General features: G+C 34.2%; 1 protein-coding gene across 2 annotated transcripts in view; it reads left to right on the plus strand.

Annotated features, from left to right (window-relative positions):
• Ets65A (DNA-binding protein D-ETS-3) overlaps positions 1-19383 on the plus strand; it is a 182111-nt gene extending 162728 nt beyond the window's left edge. For both annotated transcript variants that reach the window (XM_089649754.1, XM_089649753.1), the window contains exons 7-9: positions 5159-5348; positions 8618-8826; positions 16591-19383. In XM_089649754.1, the coding sequence (XP_089505880.1) occupies positions 5159-5348; positions 8618-8826; positions 16591-16718 (527 nt within the window). In that variant the 3' untranslated portion in view covers positions 16719-19383. The remainder of the gene's footprint in view (positions 1-5158; positions 5349-8617; positions 8827-16590) is intronic.
• The last annotated feature ends 565 nt before the right edge of the window (positions 19384-19948 follow it).

A 19948-nucleotide genomic window follows, 5' to 3' on the forward strand; every position in this document is an offset into this window, starting at 1 on the left:
AATCCGTGATATTTTGTGAAACAATTTACTCTAAGCTATACACAACCCCACTTCAAGTTATCTTTGCTCTTTTGAAGTTAATATCAAATCACGGTGTGGAAATCTACCGCGGCTAATGTCTGACCCTTCGCCGGGGGGCGCGTGGATAATGATCATGAATAAAAAGTTAAATAAAACACGTTACAAGCGGGGAGGCCGCGTGGCGTCACGCCGGGTGCTTTATGCTAATCAACCCGGGCGTGCTATATATATGATGTATAATAGATACTTGACTCACGGATCGGAGTCAATCGCTCCTGGGAACCTCGCGGTGCGTGCCGAGGGGATAAGATAATGTATGTCCTGCATGGGTTTGTTAAAGGCACCTGCGCACTTAGCGGCGCTACCTTTAGTTGTAGAACGCTTATACTAGTTATACTTGTAGGTACAGATTTAGTTTAAAAATGGTTCATCAGCAACAAAATCCTAACTAAAGGCCTCGGCACGGGTAAGCCACCCAGTGAGGCCAACATTACTGGATAACTCTGAAATGTAACAAAATATTGTACCAAATAAACTGCTCCCAACAATCTGGACCCAGTGAGACTATGACTTTCCCAATTGGTGTATGTTGTGAGGCTGAATGTAGTGGGGGCAGGAAAGATATGGGGAAGAGGAGGACGGGGAAAATAGCTAGCAACTTTCCAATCTGAATAGTGGTCTAACACCAGGGCGATACTGAGAATATTTTCCACTCTGTAACGTGCCGCAAATATACCTCAATGCCTCAGAAAATCATACCAAAAGCATACCTCTAATAATAATAACTGGTCAACCTCCTTGTACGGTTTCACGCATACAAAAAAAACAGTACGCCCTGAATCATCCTCAGGGCCTATGTAATCTTTGGGGAAGCTGAATGGTATGTCTTTTAAGGAAATTAAGGAGAGGAAAATTTGAAAAGAAAAAGGTATGAGGGGTGGATCTGGGGGTCAGTGTCAGACGTAAGCATCAGTAGTGTACAAGGTATTGTCTTCAGATGTAAAATGATTCAATTTAATTAGACAAGTAGTTAGTAAAATGATTTTTTTAACAATCGAAAATTCCAAAGTTCTTCAATAGTGGCAAACGGTTTTAAATCAATTAATTAGAATTTTTATTAGTATTATAGTGTACATTACCTTCTTACCGACTTGTTTAAATTCTGTTTTGTAATTACCACGTTTTAAAAACATTCTTTATAAGCCTTTTTGCTTTCATCATTATTTATAGGCCTCCCTCAAATGCCTCCGATTTTGCTGAATGTGCCGACAGTACAATTTACCTTTGGTAGATAATTTAACACCTCTTAGCACCATGGCGCCATTTTCATCATTGTAATACAAACGTTAATACTATCGTCTTGATATTATAACCTTACAAAAAATGTAGATTAGTTGCGCGCATCATGACAAAACAAAAATTTAAGTTGATATTTATTTTTTTGTTACTTGCCTTATTCAATTTTCATTTTGAGATTTTTTAAACCTTCAATATTTTATGTACATTTTAGCAAAGGCAGGTTGACCCAAAGACCAGTTGGCCAACAAAAATACATATATTAACAATATTTCCGGAAATGTAATACAACCGTAAAAAGGTTAGCATATTAACGGTTATAGGGACACCTGGAACTCGCGGATTTGCATTTAGGAAGGGTGGGTTTTGTAAATTCACCAAATGTCCGGCATCTCATATTCATAAAAACACACGACATGAATACGATTACACGTAGTATTATGCATTTCTTGTTCTTGCACTATTTACATATTCCTGTGTTATGGCAAACTTATCGTGGCGTACACCATGGAATTTATAGTATCCCAAATAAGTCATTCAGTCTCGTGTTAGTAAGTAGGTTACTTTGTTAGTTACTGTGCCGTTTTTTTGCGTTCTGCTCGATAGTAAGACCTTAAGACCCCGCATTCCGAATTTCTACCGATTAATAACATATTTCACTCTAAAACCTTAAGTTTTTAAGTGATTATTTTACACATTTGTAAAGCCGAAACGGTATTTATATGAAATTCCGTGGATAGAAAATAATCACAAAGTAAGCATTGAAAATTATTAAAAACACGTTTTTCTGTTGTTTAATATATTATGCAACTCTCGACAGATTTTTGCTCTTTTTCAAACGAGTCATATTTTATTAAATATTTTCGCCATTTTTACATAATTATTATCGTTTTTTTTAATATTAACGCGCTCCTTCTAACATTCGTATTTACATATCTCGTTTTCAAACAAACTTTGAACGCTTACTACAGAAACGTAAGTGTTACAGTTAAAAAATAAAAATTACAATGTTGTATCTAGGTAACCAACAGAATGTTACATTTGCCTAATGTATCTAATTAAATTAGTAATTATTTTTTAATTTATTTATTTATTCAATTCCTAACTTATGAACAAATTAAATTAGTAATTATTTTTTAATTTATTTATTTATTCAATTCCTAACTTATGAACAAATTAAATGATAAATATTTTGCTACAATAAAATCTACATTTCGAATCTAATGACTGGTCACTAGAAATCATTTTGTCTTAGACATAAAAGTTTAGTAACACTAACAAGTCTTAGTACATTAAACTTTACAAATTTATTTTTTTTCCTAAGCACTGTTTAATCAATTACTACATATGGTATAGTGGGATGGGGAGGTTGTGCAAAAACGATTCTTCATCCCATGGTTTTAATTCAAAAACTGTTACTAAGGATAATATTCAAATGTAAGCCAACAAACCCATCAGAACCACTTTTTAGAAAACTCAGAATATTAGATATTCGACAATTATATGTTAAGACCATTCTCATATACATACGGAAAAATGACTTGGTGAATAAAACACAACAAAAAATTAACACCCGATACTCGTCACACCTAAAATGTAAAATTCCCCAAACGAAAACAGCTTTCGCCCAGCGGCAGTTTTCTTATATTGCTCCCAAAATATTCAACTCGCTGAGTATTGATATCAGAAAATCAAAAACTCACAATTTGTATGTCATAAGTGTTCAAAATTGGTTATTTATAAAGGGAAGGAACTTTTTCAAGGAATGCCTGCCATCATTAAATTAAGCTCATTTTCTTTATTAGTCATTTTTGTTTTTCATTCAATTCTGTAAAGAAAAAAGTTTAATAATTAATTAATTAATCTTTATTTTCACTATCTCAACAAGTTCATTTTCATAATTTCTACTTTATTTTCATTATTTTAACAAGTAAAGTAACCTATTTATTTGCTGATTGTGTTCATTTTATCTCATTAATATCAACAGTTTAAAATACGGTTGATGTACACTTGAGAAATCTACTGAACTGGGAACCAGTAAAAGTGTCACCTATTATACACATACATTGCATGTAAGAAAAAAAATACTTAGATTAACAAGTTATCAAATATTACATTTATATAATTATATAAACCTATGTATATAAATTTCGACTACCATAATACGGGCGTGTGTCTAGTGTGGTAGTCGAAAAGCATGTAAAAACTGTACACATTAATATTTCATGAATAAAGAAAAAAAAAAAAAAAAAAAAAATCTAGTTAATGTTTAATATTATGTACTTAGGTCATAGATATGTCAACTTTAGATACGGTGTGTCTTACAAATTCGGTCGAATAATTTTGCCAACCCGTGATTCTCGAGAAACAAAGTTGGTATTTTTATACCAACAATAGGTAAAAAGCAACACTTATTTCGATATTTTGACTATAAAATAAGGCCCTTTCTTTTTAATACAGGTTTTTGTGACCCTAATTAAACCTAATCTAACATAATTGTTAGAACCAATACTTTTGGTTCCGGTGTCATTTTTTAAGATGCACACGCCCTGTCTAGACTTGTTTGATCTAAGGCTATATATGGTATATTGGTGATACTTGCTTAGTAATAATCTATACAGATTTTGAACTGAAAATTTTAACAATGTGAAGTTTTACTCATTAAATTATCCCAAAAAAATAAATATTCACCCTAGACTTTGCAGAAAAGTTACTAGATGTCGCACGTAAAAAATGATGTATTTATCCAAGACAGTGACTAGATTGCATTTAGTTCGAGTTGAATCTTGCGATCATTTATAAAAATAGCGGCTTATAAAAATGTGCGGTGATAAAATGAAGATAATTTTAAAATCTTAATGTGGTGGTTTATGTGAATGCAAGAATATTTATGTAAAGTAAGGAAATATTCTCGGTAAGGAATCGACAATTTGTAAATAAATAATATTTCAAAAGGCTTTTAAATTTAGTAAGTATTTATAAATTTATATTTAAACCTAACTATTGTATTTGCATAATTTAAAAAATACTATGTTTTAATTAAAAAAATGTATGTGCATGTCAATGAGATTAGTACCAAATGTACCAAATATGTACCAAAAATGTCGGTTGATTTCACTCACAAATTAGAAGATTGTACTCTAAATTCTGGAAAAACTTAATTTAGTTCACATTCTTTACATTACTGTATGTTTATATTAAGTGTATATTACGCGTCTTGTTAAAGCTCCTAGGCGCTTATTATAAATATAAATGAGTTAAATCAACCGATCCCAAATATTGCCTTTATATTTTTGTTGATGCTTCATGGAATAGATTTCCCCTACATTTATAAAGGTACATATGCATTTTTCTTATTTCGGTTGCATCCATAACTAAAAAAATACTAAACTAATTTAGTTAAATTTAAAAAATTTCATACTTACTTATTTTATTTAAATTCTTGGGTTTTGTTTGACGTTAGTTAAAAAAACATTCAAGTCTTCTTGATAGAAGGGTGGGTACATGCAAGTAAGGGTCCTACCGCCGAGAGCTCCATTCTGTTAACTGTTTGTGATAAAGAGAAAGAGGTTACAGATGAGCGGTACGCCTATACTTGTTATTTAGCATGAAGACAAAAACTAGAAAGCACTGTACCTAACAAGAAAGGTACCTATCTAAAGATGTTTCCAAGTCTTAATGTAATTAAAGAGAGCTTGGAACATAAGCAGTATACATAATAAAAGTAGCAATATATAGTAAATCAGAAGTTTTCCCAGTTCACATGAGATTTTAGTATTTTTTTGTTTTGTTTTTGTATTTTTCGGGGTGTTTTAAAGGTTTCACTTGCAATGTTCTCCAGGCTCTGGCCAGATCCAGCTGTGGCAGTTTCTGCTGGAGTTGTTGAGTGACTCGAGCAACGCCGGGTGCATCACGTGGGAGGGCACCAACGGGGAGTTCAAGCTGACCGATCCCGACGAGGTGGCACGCCGCTGGGGCGAGAGGAAATCCAAGCCCAACATGAACTACGACAAGCTGAGCCGGGCACTCAGGTCAGTGTTTCAGATGTGTCAAAGAAGGCCAATGGTGGTCAATTGGTTAAGATTACGACGCGTAATCTATCTATCTATAATGTCCGTTTGTTCAAAATCGTAAATCTCAGAAAGTTCTTCAACGATTGCTTTGAAATTTTGACACAACGTTGCATTCGAATACGTGTATGTTTTTATATAGATGTCATCTGTAACAAGTAAGAATAAGCTGTTTTTTAAACAGCGCCATCTGTTGGACTTAAAAGCAACACGCGCTATTATTTATCTGTCTGTACAGACAGACTGAGCCACAGCAACGCGTGGCGGGGTACAGCTAGTCCCAAATAAAAAAATCATATTATAAAAAAAAATTTAAAACGTTACGTATTTTAGAACAATTTTCAATATTTCTTCTTAATTTCGTCCTGGACACCATTTCAAATTTGTTGAGGAGGTTAATCAATTTTACGTCTTTCTAAGATTATTAGCCAATGTTTAGGTATCGGGTTAATCTTTCACATGGTCGAGTAGGTCAAAAAGGTAAAAAAAAAAATTTAAAAAAAAAATAAAATTCGGCTCAACTTACTCAAAGGCTTACTCAATCTTTCAAATATGACGGGTCGTTCGTGAAAAATTGATCAATTCTACATTTTTATCGAGACAACTTCCAATATGTTTTTGGAAAATAATTATAAATTCTTATATTGTCACTGAGAGAGCACTTAATTATCCCAAAAAGGATAATCTTCAAATTTAGGGCGTAATAGAACTGAAGTTTGGCGCAATATATCAATAAACCTTAATCAAATTACTATTTTTTTATTTTTTATATATTCAATAATATTGTTTTTGGGTTTATAAAAACAGTTTATTTTTAAACAAGTTCTGCTGTGTAATTATTATTACGCGTGACAGCTGTTTCGCCCTCTGAAGGCATTATCAAACTGTGGGTAGCCCACTTACAGACGATACATTTATATTATTTCTAGGTAGGTATTTTAATTTCATCATTTATATTATTTCATTTAACCATTGCTAAAAATAATGGCTTCAAGGGTAGAGACATTGAAAAAATAATTAATAATAACAAACACAAAAATAACCTTAAATTAATTTACCCAGCGAATAATAATAAGACGAATAATAAATTCGGGTGTTTAGAATTCATCGGAAAGACATCTAATAAAATTGCCAAAATCCTCAAAAAGTGTGGCTTAGATATTGCCTTCTGCACAAATAACAACTTAGGATCATCTCTTAAAAACTCAAAAAGTAAGGTACTCAAATTACAAAATAGTGGCATTTATAAACTCCAGTGTGACGAATGCAACGCTGTTTATGTTGGACAAACGGGCCGGTCCTTTAACACTAGTTTTAAAGAACATATAAGATCTTTTAAAAATAATAATAAAATGCAATCTCAATTTGCCAAACATCTCCTAGATGAAAATCACTCACTTAATGATAATAATAAACCAACTCCGTTACACGTACAAAATAAAGGCCGTAAACTGAATCTTTTAGAGCAGTTAGAAATTAACAAAAACTCTAATAATCCGAAAGCTATTCTAATTAATGAACAAACAAATATAATTCGTTCACCCCTACTAGATATCTTCAAACCTAATGCAAATATGAGTGCACTATGAAGTACTTAATTATGGTATTAAAATAACCCTATGAGTCATCGTTTGGGAATAACTAACATAAAGACATTCAGTCAAATTTAAACATTACACTAATTGGGGAAACTTTGCTGGGGTAATAACCATTAATAATTTTTAATATTTTACTTAGAAATCAATTAAGAAATCAGTAAATGAAATTAAAATACCTACCTAGAAATAATATAAATGTATCGTCTGTAAGTGGGCTACCCACAGTTTGATAATGCCTTCAGAGGGCGAAACAGCTGTCACGCGTAATAATAATTACACAGCAGAACTTGTTTAAAAATAAACTGTTTTTATAAACCCAATAACAATATTATTGAATATATAAAAAATAAAAAAATAAAATGGAGTTCTACAAATTAAACTTAATAACAATAAACAAATTACTATTTCTAAGAAAGGCCAAAATAATAATTTTACCTACTATTTGTACGGGATGTAGAAAAATGTGCAGGTTTGTATTTACGTAAAGTTAACAAAATAATGTACGTAAGTTTGTTACAAAAACTACTTGGTATCATGCTGTACAAGTTCCTTTATTTCCTAGGACCCTTTTCAGTTCGATCTATAATTGGTATCGGAAAATTCTCAGTGGCGGAAATTGCTTGCGAAATGGGTAAAGAAAGCAAAAGCATTCGGGAGGAAACGAATAATTAAGGTTTGCTTGGCTAATAAGCCGACCACATCTAATGAAGAAATATTTTCATTAAACAGAAATAATTTTTAATGTTGTATTTGCGCCATTTTATCGCGTGCGATTTTTTTGCATTTCTTCGTCTTTTTTCCAGATGGTTTATTTGTGAAAAGCAAAGACATTGAATTCAATGCCTTTGTTTATCATGGTTTGAATTGGCGAAGCGATTTCTGTTTTGTATGTTTATTGATATTTTTTGTTGGTTTTGGTTGAAATCACTAAGTGCACTGCTCTTTCGGGAATCATTATATTGATGCACAACTAAAAAATTGCACTTAGTGACATTTACCTTTATTCCAATGAATAGCGAATTCTGTGTGTATAGAAACTGCGAGATTCTAAATTGCTGTTTTATTATTGATAATGTTTTACATGCGACTGATTTGTTCCAAATTAGGTTCTTAGAAAATAAGACAAGGAATACTGTACGTATTAGGGATTTAAAACACATAACATATTCACGGACACAACGTTGACGTTGTTTGAGATGTGATATAGATGTATGTTTTTTATCAGGGACGCGATACAACACAACGGACTGAGAAGTCAAGTTTAAAATTGCAGTAGTCTGCAATGTTGACTAATGTAGCCTCACAACCAAAGACTATCTTTATTTACTACTTCATCTACTTTACAAAATATAAGTCCTGTGTCAAAACACATGTGTTAGCATGTATCGTATCACAAACCTCTGTTTTCCGACATGTTTCCATCAATGTATTGTTACACCCATGGAATACATCATATTTATAATACATATTAACCATTTATGATAAAAACGTAACCGGTGCGAGGGTTAAACGCTTGATTTGATCGACTTTATCATTATACGTTGCGGAAATGTAACGTTTTGTTATTATGTTCCATCCTGTGCTCCTGTTAAAATAAGATCAATGTTATTTGTTTCATGTTTGGCGGCCCAGGTACTACTATGACAAAAACATAATGACCAAGGTCCACGGCAAGCGATACGCCTACAAGTTTGACTTCCAAGGGCTGGCAGCAGCCACGCAGCCTGCGGCCAGCGATCCGGCCTACAAGTACCAGAGCGACCTGTTCATGAGCTCCTACCATCACAGCGCCAAGCTGAGCTCCTTCATGGCCCCGCATGCCGCTATGCCCACTTCCACTGGTAAGGATACCTATTATAATTATACTAACGCAATCATTATTAAACTTAAGACAAATAGGACATACCTACCGCACGGTATAATATGCCGAAACATTACTCTTTTGTGTCGTTCAATTGACGCCCGCAAAACGCACTGAGCTAGCAAATAAATAAATACGCAGTCAATAGGGCTAAATTTACTGTACAAAATTAAGTCACTATATTACTGATTGCAGGCCTTCCCATCAATGTTAAATATTTATCAACTCATTTGATAATTGGGAGTGGCTCAGTGCGTTGTGCGGGAGTAGCGTGGACGGATCCATTGACTGGCAAAGGAATTAAAAAGCCTCCAAGATATTTATTACGCGATTTGAGAGAAATTGTGACCAAAATAATAAATCAAATTTTATCGTGAAAATGACTATTGAAATTAAGCTATGATCCTTGCCGAACAAACCCCTTTCTAGGCTGTATAATCAATGTGCTTCATAGGCCATTTTCGGCTTCTCGGGAAGAGGTTTTTTTTTATCTAACCATTGTCAGACTGTTAGTTTATGGCCTGAGAAAATTTATGAAATTCATGTGCTAGCAAGCACGCTATTACACACTATCGTGGGCCTGTGGAATCCGGGGTCATTTCATTCAACCACAGCTTCGTCGGGCTGGAAACGTGATCAAAACAAATTTCCAAAGCTAATCATACAAATAATTCCAACTACCTTCGGGAAAACGCTCAAATGGTAGTCAAAAGATAAGCCCGGTTCTAGGGAGATAAAATCTCCCAGCGCTTTTTTATATTCAATATAAAGTGAACCAGCTATAAAATTGCGCCGGTGACGGTGACGCGCGTACACAAATGCTCCCTATCCTTGAGCGCAAGTAGGTATAACGACATAAATATGTGAATAAGCTAGGGCGCTCATTTGGAAGGCAGTGATACGTAAGGTGATAATAAGATCAACCGCAAACCATAGCCACCCCGTACCTACTGTCTTACAATGCCCAAGATGCTTTGTGATTTGACTTGTTAGTCACTTATTCATATTCACATTCATGCACGGAGAAAAATTAGATTGCTAATTTACTAAGAATCTCTTCAAATTATTTGTAATTCGGAAAAAAATGCAAACCTTGACGAATAAATTATCACGAACACGAAAAATTTACGAAAAGTTTATCAAGAAACCTGTTAATTCATTTTTAATTCCTGTAATCCCGTTTATAACCGGGTTAACAATAATTTGAAAAGATTCCATATAAATTAGCGATACTAATTTTTCCCTGAACAGTTGCGAGATAGTAATTAACAAAAATATATAATATTACACACGTTCATTTAAACTACTGAGAACCATATAATATTTGCTTTGGTGAACGATTGACAGTTAAAGAAGCTTTTTGAAGTTATGTAAATATTAGAGAAATTCATTAAATTTTGTGAAAGAGAAGATACGTGGAAAAGTGCTCTAAAAACAAATAAAGCTCATTAATTTTCCCTGAAAACATAAGTTTGTTTATGATTTCGGGTAGGATTTACAATACAGGTAATTTGAATTGTTGCAAATTTGAGTTGTCATCGTTTGATATAAATCTTAAAATGCTTCGCAAATACGAAGGGGTTGTTTGTTCGCGGGATGGCTTAAATATTCCTTTACCAGTGAGGCTAATGTGTGAGCAAACATTGACACAGTACTCAGCTCGGGACGCTGAAATGTCACCGGCACGCGTCAAGCGTCCACTGGGGAGCCGTGCAAAATAGTCGCTCACTCACCACTCTTCGCTCTATAATGCTCTCTGCAGGCTCTCAGGAAATCGGTGAAATAGAGGCAGTACATTTTTAGGCAATGATACTGGGGTAGGTATGCGTCTCTGGTCATTTGAATAATTCATTTTTCTCGCAACTAATTATCATCATGTGCTTATATCTGTTCTACTAAAAATCACGAAACAGCGACATTCCAGCGATTATAATACATATCTTAATGTGATCATCTTTTCAGGACGTTAATCAGCGAATTTCTAGATAAATGCCACTATTTTTTGTGTCGTTTCCATACCGTTCTACGATACTGTGTATCTTCCACTAAAAACCCTTAAGATTCCCTAAAATTTGAATAGGTTTAATAAAATTTCCTGCTGAAAACTTTCTTCTATTCTGAACGAAAAACCATTACGTTGGTACTTCGTAAGTGTCTATTTTTTGTTTTTTTTATTTTTATTTTTTATAATGAATACCTCACAAGAGTCCCAACTGCTCCCGTCTGGAGCCAGTGAGACTATGGCATCCCCAATTGGGGGATGTTGTGAGGCTGAAGGAAAGTGGGGAAGGGAAAGAGGATGGTGGGGAAGTACCTGGCTATTCAGATCTAGTCACTAAACACGGCTAAAGCCATTTGGAGCAACGTTTCAATTCTGAATGGTGGTCTTACACCAGGGCGATACTGGTAGTATCTTCCACTCTGGAACGTGCCGCAAATATACTATATATTATTTTAATTAATTAATTGTGAAATAACACAAATTAATCAAATAAAATTTAGCCTTACCGTAAAATTGTTTAAACTTTATTAATTTATTTTGATTTATTTATTATTATTTTGCCAAAACAGTATATCTCATTAAGATTCAATACCTTATAAAGGCGATAAAGGTAATTACAATAAAAATGGTAGTTATAATAAATATGTAAGATTAAATTGAGGAAAAAAGGGTGCCGTCGTAACACATGGTTAAAGGTTGACTAATTCGGGCTTAAATTTGCTGTAGGATATGTGGAAAATATAAAAATTTCCTGCGGGGCAGGCAGTTAATGCATCAGTATTGGTAAGAGAATCTGTGAAAGCCTATATTGAAGAAAGAATTTCTGGGATTGATAAGAAACAGAAGTTTATAAGCAATCAGCAGTAATGCGACAACCCACCTAGAATCAAGGCTGCAGATACACAGCATTCGCGAGATAAATACTTTTAGAACAGTCATGGGTAAAAACCGATTTTGTACGTGTTGCTACCGGTACTTTCACTAATAATTGCGATATCGCTGATACTAAACATATTTTTGCACACATTATGTGTCGTCATATGTCTGTTAAAAAATAATGCGTTTGCAATAAAATTAATACAAAAATACGGCAGAACTCAATCAATATAATTTTTGTCCCCTACCACCATACTTCATTACTTTCTTTATTAGAGGCACATTCATATGCGACTTCATAACAATCAATACGCATAATTGTAACAAAGGGCCTCTTCATCTGTCGAAGAACAACGGCTATAAGCTCGCAATTTCCAAAATCTAACAAAAGACTTAGATTACAAAGGCAGTGTAATGGTAACACTTGCAGCTTCTGTGGCAGCCCTCGCTACTACACTTTCACTGTGCGGATCCATTATTTGAGGCACGGGGTAAGACGGCTCAGAGATTGGAACAAATTTATTGAATCAAATAAAATCAAATCAGAACTGATATGTTCTCTTTCATTAATCTGACACATTTCGATACCCTTGGTCGGGCTATGTCTTCCTGCAGTGTCATTCATTTCCATCAAGGCGTCCCTTTCTTAATCTTCTTATTTATGCATTCATTTAGCACTTGACTTCACGTTATTAATTTCTACCGATGTATAACTTACTTCACATGAACACTCTGTTTTTAAGATAATCTCCATTCAAATACCGCTTGATTTACTGCCGATACAATGCTGTATCTGTCTTAAAAGTAATTAAATGAAATTGACAGTTAAAAAACACATCTGGTTCTGTTATTTAGCATGTTACATTTATGAACAGAACTCACAGTACTTCTTTAAATGCTGCTTAACTCAGATGTCAAGAGACTTTTGTACTATTTAAAATAAATCATTTTTTATTAAATATTTTCGCTTACGCCTATTAGCGCATTCTTATAACTGAGCCTTAAATTAATTTCACCCTACCTCTGTCAGTGCGATATATCAGATTTGGCACCATCAACAGCGCTCCATTATGGACTGCTAGTCTTTTGACAACTTGTACTAAGCTATGCCAACGACCGAATTTCTGAATCATCTCTTGTGGCGAGGTCTCTTCGTATGTTTTGAGGCATTGCGTACTTCCATTGGGTACTTCCCGCTCCTCGCTGGAGGGTTGCGGGGGCCGCCAGTCTCGACGCATAATGACACTCGAGCGCGAAATGAATACAATCATGGTATTGTCGGAGACCGGCTAGAGTGCAATAATTATCTCAATACGCGAGGGTTAAGCGCGCCACACCACCCACCGCCTGATTTACTGCCGATACATTGCTGTATCTGTCTTAAATACGCGAGGAGGCTGTCGGGCGCCGCCCTTTTCCTTTTGACCGGGAAAATTCATTGCAGGCAGCCTTATTTCTAATAGTTTTCTTCTTGGTAATAATAAATATATTAATTTTATTGTTAGATAACCTTCGAGGTCGAGGGGTAAGGCTTTTCGACTAGCTATCGCAATCCGGAGGTCAGGGGTTAAAATACCGGAGTGCGCTAGTAAATATTATTTAATTTGTGAAAGAGTCCCAACTGCTCCCAACCATCTGGAGCCAGTAAGACTACGGCATCTCCAACCCATCCTTAAAAAACCATTTAGGTCCCCCAGTGATGTATTATTCGAAAAGATACGAGTTCTTGATGTAAGAAAATTTATATTACATATACAAAAACATCGTCACAACTATCCTTCCATCCACTATCTTCAATGTTTCGTTCCTGTGAATATTTTAAAAATAATTTACTTATCACTTGCAGAATCTACTTTACGATATGGAATAACCACATGGGGACACTCTTGCAAAACTAACTTAAATTACCTACAATTAGTACAAAATTCTATGATTAAATTACTAGTTCCAAAACAGATATTTTCACAGAGGCGAAACATATTAATATTGTATCGGAACTTGACTGTCTTACGGTACAGGCCTTATTATGGCACAAAATATTGATTCAGCATATATCTGACTCTGAATATAAGAGGAAAGTCGAACATGAACATAATACTATGTTCACAAAAATGAAGGAATGCTTGTACCAAAACATAACAATAAATACGGACAGCGAACCCTGGAGTACAACGTGCTCAAAACATTCAACATGTTACCAAGCAATATAAAAAATGCGAATTACCTCAGAGATTAAGATATATGCTGAAAACATGGTTACTAGGCAGAGATACTCTGTATTAGTAATACTTTTGATTATGGCAGTGGTTGGTGATAAATATGATGTATAAGTTGTATTGTAATCAGTAATAATATTATGAAAATATGTTATATTGTAATTGAACATGAACATCCTGTTGACAAACTGCTTAATTGCGGTTTAATGGGATTGTACTTTGAAGAACAATAAAAAAAAATGCATGAAGGAATCCAGTAGTTCCACCTACTACTACGACACCCCTTGTTCAAATACTCTTACTTAGGTAAAAATGTTTAACCTCATACCCGATACATGGAAATCCAAAAGTGCACGCATTCTGCGTAAATCGGTTAACAATTGGCTTATGGACTTATAGGAGAGTTGAGAGCGAACATATGCTAACTTATAGATAAACAACAAATGTTTAGTGCGTTCATAATTATTTAGTATGTTTAGCCTTTAGACCTAAAATTCCCACCACACTTGATAAACTCAAATCATATGTACTATAACTAACTAACTAACTAACTAACCATCACGCCGTTTCCCCGCAGGGATAGGCAGAGAGGACGGACCGCCAAACAACTCGGTCTTGGCACACACTCCTTGCCTCATTCACATTCATACATCGTCTCATACATACTCTTCTATTATTCTGACTCTTGACATGGCCCGACTCGAGTATCTGATTCACTTGATCGTGCCATGTCTTCCTCGGACGTCCCCGACTTCTGCTACCATTCACATTTGCATCATATATCCTCCTTACACTCCTATCTTCGCTCATTCGCTCTACATGCCCAAACCATCTAAGCGTCCCTTTCTTAATCTTACTCATTACGCTTACATCAGCCTTGCACTCTTTGCGGATCTCCACATTCCTCACATGATCAAACATGGTTTTACAACACATACGCCTCAGGGATCTCATTTCAACAGCATTTAATCTACTTTCATCCTTTCTTTGCCAGTTCCATGCCTCACTTCCATACATCAAGGTAGGTACCAGCACTCCGTTGTGGACTGCTAACTTCGCTTCTTTATTTGTTTTACATTACATACCTACTTCATATGAACTAAACCTTTCAATTTGTTTCCCTGAAAGATTAATTATTCTGTAAATTTTTTTTAGTATCTAATAAATAAATAAAATAACCTGACCTTATAAAAGGAAGGTGGTGAAGTGCGTGAATATTCAGATTAGGTCATAAAACACGGCTAAAGCCATTTAAAGCAGTGTTTCAATTCTGATTAGGGATCATCATTCTCTGAAGCAAGCCAAATATATTACATATGCGAATAGTATTTTAAATTAATTAATTGTGAAATAACCTAGACTAATCAAATGAAATTTACTCTCCACGGAAGCTTTAGGACGTCAACATATCTATATCCCACCTATCTATTTACTTCACTATATTAAGACAATCGTGTAGAATTTTTGCATTTGTTTGCTGCGACAATAAATTGGCGAAATTTAGCGCGTCCTGCGGTAAAAGAGTATAATGGTTGAAAAATAATAAAAAAGTTTATTTTTTTGCAAAATAAGAGCATTCGAAAATAGTATAATCATTTATATTTTTTCTGCCTCTGGTTCCTAAAGTGTGCTCACATTAAAAATAAAATTAATCCCTTCTTTTATCCCGCCAAAATTAAGACCATTTTAGCGGCGGTTAGAATAAAAAAAAAATTGTAAAAAAAAATTCCTTGCCAATCTCTCATCCAGTAATAAAATGTCTTGGCATTTATTTTTTGTGACATCGGCAACTTTGGGAATGTTTGTGTGTGAGGATATGAAAAAAAAATGTTATGCATATGTTTGAAAAACTAATTTATGCGAATATTCTTTTAAAAAGGGGTAAGTACTGGGTACCTACCTACTACCTACCTATTCCTTGAGAAAATAATTTAAGGTTTAATGAAGTTTTTTTTTAGTCTTTACTGCTAGTTTTTTAGTCTTAACCGTATGTACTTTTTTAGTCTTAACCGTATGTACTTTTTTAGTCTTAACCGTATGTACTTTTTTAGTCTTAACCGTATGTACTTTTTTAGTCTTAACCGTGTGTACTTTTTTAGTCTTAACCGTATGTACTTTTTTAGTCTTAACCGTATGTACTTTTTTAGTCTTAACCGTATGAAGCCATTAAGACAATTGCATCCCCAATAGGGTTATGTTGTGAGGCTGAAGATAGTGGGGAGGGGAAGGATACGGGGAATAGGAATGTGGGGAAATACATGGCAATTCAGATCTGGTCACCAAACACCACCATTTCAACTCTGAATGATGGTCTTACACCAGTGCGATACTGAGACTATCTTCACGAAATTAAAATATTCACGTTCAATATGGTTAATTTATTTATATTTATTTGTATTACACAAACAGCTTATATAATATGTACAAAGATCTGTACATATGAGGTAAAAATTAAGGTCAAACCAAAAAATGCTAAAGTTGCTTAGAAATTTAGGAGTTTTATGTTGTCTTAAAATCTAATTAGTAGGTAAAGCGGTGAGGAAGAAGAATTTAGGATAAGGATAGGATGTTAATCCTTCACGATATATGCCAACTGCAATTCATTAAGGTAAGAAGAGTAGTAGTAATGTGATGTGTTCGCCTGTTTCAGCGTCCATCTTCCCGGGAGCGGCCTCATGGAGCAACTGGGGCGGTGGCGGAGGTAACCTGTACTCGCCGCACTCCATGCCGCCTCCGCACGCCACCTCGCACCTGGGCTCCTACCCGCACTACGCATGACCAGCCATCTAGACACACCAGCCAACCAACCAACTCTATCCAGACTACTGAGCCATCTAATCTGCAGACTACTGAGCCACCATCTCCGGATTACTCAGCCACATACCTTCAGACTGCTGGGCAATCTTATCTCCAGACTACTGAACCATACATCTCCAGAATACAGGGCTATCCTTGGCCAAATCACTTAGCCATCTAATCTGCAGACTTCTGAGTCATCACCTCCAGATTACTCGGCCACCTACCTTCAGACTGCTGGAAAATCTTATCTCCAGACTACTGAACCATACATCTCCAGAACTGAGGGCTGTCAACATCCAAACCACTTAGCCATCTAATCTGCAGACTTCTGTGCCATCTTCTCTAGATTACTCGGCCACCTACCTTCAGACTGCTGGGCAATCTTATCTCCAGACTACTGAACCATACATCTCCAGAGCCGAAGGCTGTCAACATCCAAACCACTTAGCTATCTAATCTGCAGACTACTGAGCCATCTATATCCTGAGCCATTCATATCTCCGAACTACTAAGCCATCTAATCTCCGGACTACTGGGGCATCTATATACAAGACTAATTCACAGACTACTGAGTCTTTCATCTCAAGAGTACTCAACTATTTAATCTGCAGACCACTGAGTCACTGAGGCTATCGGTCATTTAATTCATTGCCTACTAAGACATCGAATCTACAAAATACTCAACCATCTAATCCTGGGTCATTTAATCTTCGAAATTCAGAGACATCTAATATATCGACATCTACATAAACTGCAGATTATTGAGCCATCAAATCTGCAAAATACTCAACCATCTAATCTACAGACTATTGAGCCATCTTAACTGTAAAATTCTTAGCTAACTATATTCAGACTAGTGGGTCATCATCTAATCTGCAGACTTTTGATCCATCCGCTGATTCGACACTTGTCCAAATCTCTAGATTCATCCTATTTTTCTGTCCAAGTACTCGATGTATCTTCATTAGTGACTCTCGTGGTCCTTACATCCATCTTTCCTATACGGGCTTACACGAACAAGTTTATCGCCTGTAATCGAAAATATGAATAATATTATTATGTTATGTTTCATGATCCTTGATTCTAAATATTTTTATGCACAGTATTATCAATATACCGTGACCTTTTTATCATAAAACTGTCTATACCAGATTTTGAGCAATAAACTCGCTCATTGAAATTAGGATTTATGGAATATGTGTACAAGTTTATAGTGTTTAAGTTTGTATTGTTGAGTGATAAAGTCAGTGAGGAGACGTGAGCCAAGTAGTACAGATTCCATGATACTTATCTCAAGCCGAACTGCCCTATTTGTGGTGTTGTGATTTTTCGCGAAAGGTTTATTTATCTAATTAGCAGTTTAGAAAACTGTAAAATAAAATAGTTGCTTAAAAGAGCTATTTTCAGTGTTTTAAAATAAATTATAATCGTATAACCCTTAATGTTGTGTAAATTAAAATAAATTTTGTGCGTTGAATGAATTTACGTTTTGAGATTATTATTTTTTTACAAAGTAAGAAATCATCGTACATTTCGTTTAATGAAAACCACGTTGCTGTGATGAAGATTTTTTTTTGTTTTTTAAAAAATTCAAGTTTTTCACTATATCCCAAGAATATTGCCATCACTTGGCTAATAATACTTTATAATGTGACTAATTGTTGGAACTGTGGCAAAAATTCAAAGTAGGTTACTACCAATATCTTTCTCTGCACATTTCATATAATAAATTGACAAATGCTGGGAATGTATGGACAGTAAGACAGAAAGTATAGCAGTCAATATCGGCAGCTACAAGCAGTAACTGCATATCGATCTGCAGTTCTCATAGAGAAAAATCCTTTCGATGACTGCTGCATATTTTGTAGTAACTGCTTGAAGCTGTCGATATCGTCTGTTTGAAGCAGTCCATATATTCTCAGCGTAAGGAAGCAAAACGAAATGATATAATATGAAGATTGTATGTGATATAATTCTTTTTCAATATCTTGGACAACTATGACTTCTGATATAAATGTAAACATTTGATTTTTAGTTAGTACAGTAGTTTTATTTGATATTTATTTCACTCTTATTGGATTTTCATAAAAATTGAATAATACTCTCTTCTAGTCGGTAATTTTATTTTTGTATGGAATTTATTAGAAAAAAATCAAAATGGCTTCATAAAAAAAGTTTTTTTTTTTGCTTTTATAATTCGGAGCATGATAATATTGTATAATTGTGACACTGTAATGCTGTCAAAATTTTGGCTAAAGAAGGAGGAAGCTAAAAACGGCATAATGCTCCAAAAATCAATCTAATGACAACAAGGTAAGATTATTCAAGAAAAGACAATTTTTTCATTGAAATGTGTTTTTCAACAAAAAAATATATGTTAACTATTTTTTTCCATGCATCTTTGTTGTATGTATGTATTTTCAACAATTCTTTTGTTGCATCTATGTATTTTCAATAATTCTTTGGTTTCATCTATGTATTTTCAACAATTCTTTTGTTGCATCTGTGTATTTTCAACAATACTTTTGTTGCAACTGTGTATTTTCAACAGTACTTTTGTTGTATCTGTGTATTTTCAACAAAACTTTTCATGTATCTATGTATTTTCAACAATAATTTTTAAAAATATTACAATTATTACACTCGTAACAAATATTTGCTGAAAATCAACTCATCGTTGAAAATAAGGTATTCTTATCACTTCTCCATTATGAACTAAAACGGTGTCATCAACAGTTGAAAGATATAAAAATTGATTGATTTTTATATAATTTGTTGATTTAAGTTTGTAAAAATGTGTTTATTTATTACTACTACACCCATGTAAATAATAATATTATGTAACGTGTGCAATCTGTAGGAATATGTGTAAATGGTAAAGATATCTTTATATGTAATTTAATATATTTACCAAATGAATCAGTTCTGATCTCATGTAATAGGTAACTAAATCCAATATAAAATTGTGATTATAATATTATATTTATGAGATCATCTTAATATAATGTTTCCAGACACAATTTTTTCTGTTTTATATCATCTGAAGAAACCAATAGAAAATATATATATATTGATAAGGTGTTTCATTAATTGCATAATAAAGGTACCCAACATGTTCTTGGTTATTAATACGAAAATATACAATAAAATGCGTATAATGTATTTTGCTCAGTAAATTTCAAAAACACATGAAAAGTTTCAGAACCGCT

The sequence above is a fragment of the Hesperophylax consimilis genome, chromosome 31, assembly GCF_061612785.1.
Source record: "Hesperophylax consimilis isolate HC1 chromosome 31, BYU_Hcon_1.0, whole genome shotgun sequence".
In the NCBI taxonomy this organism is placed as follows: Eukaryota; Metazoa; Arthropoda; class Insecta; order Trichoptera; family Limnephilidae; genus Hesperophylax; species Hesperophylax consimilis.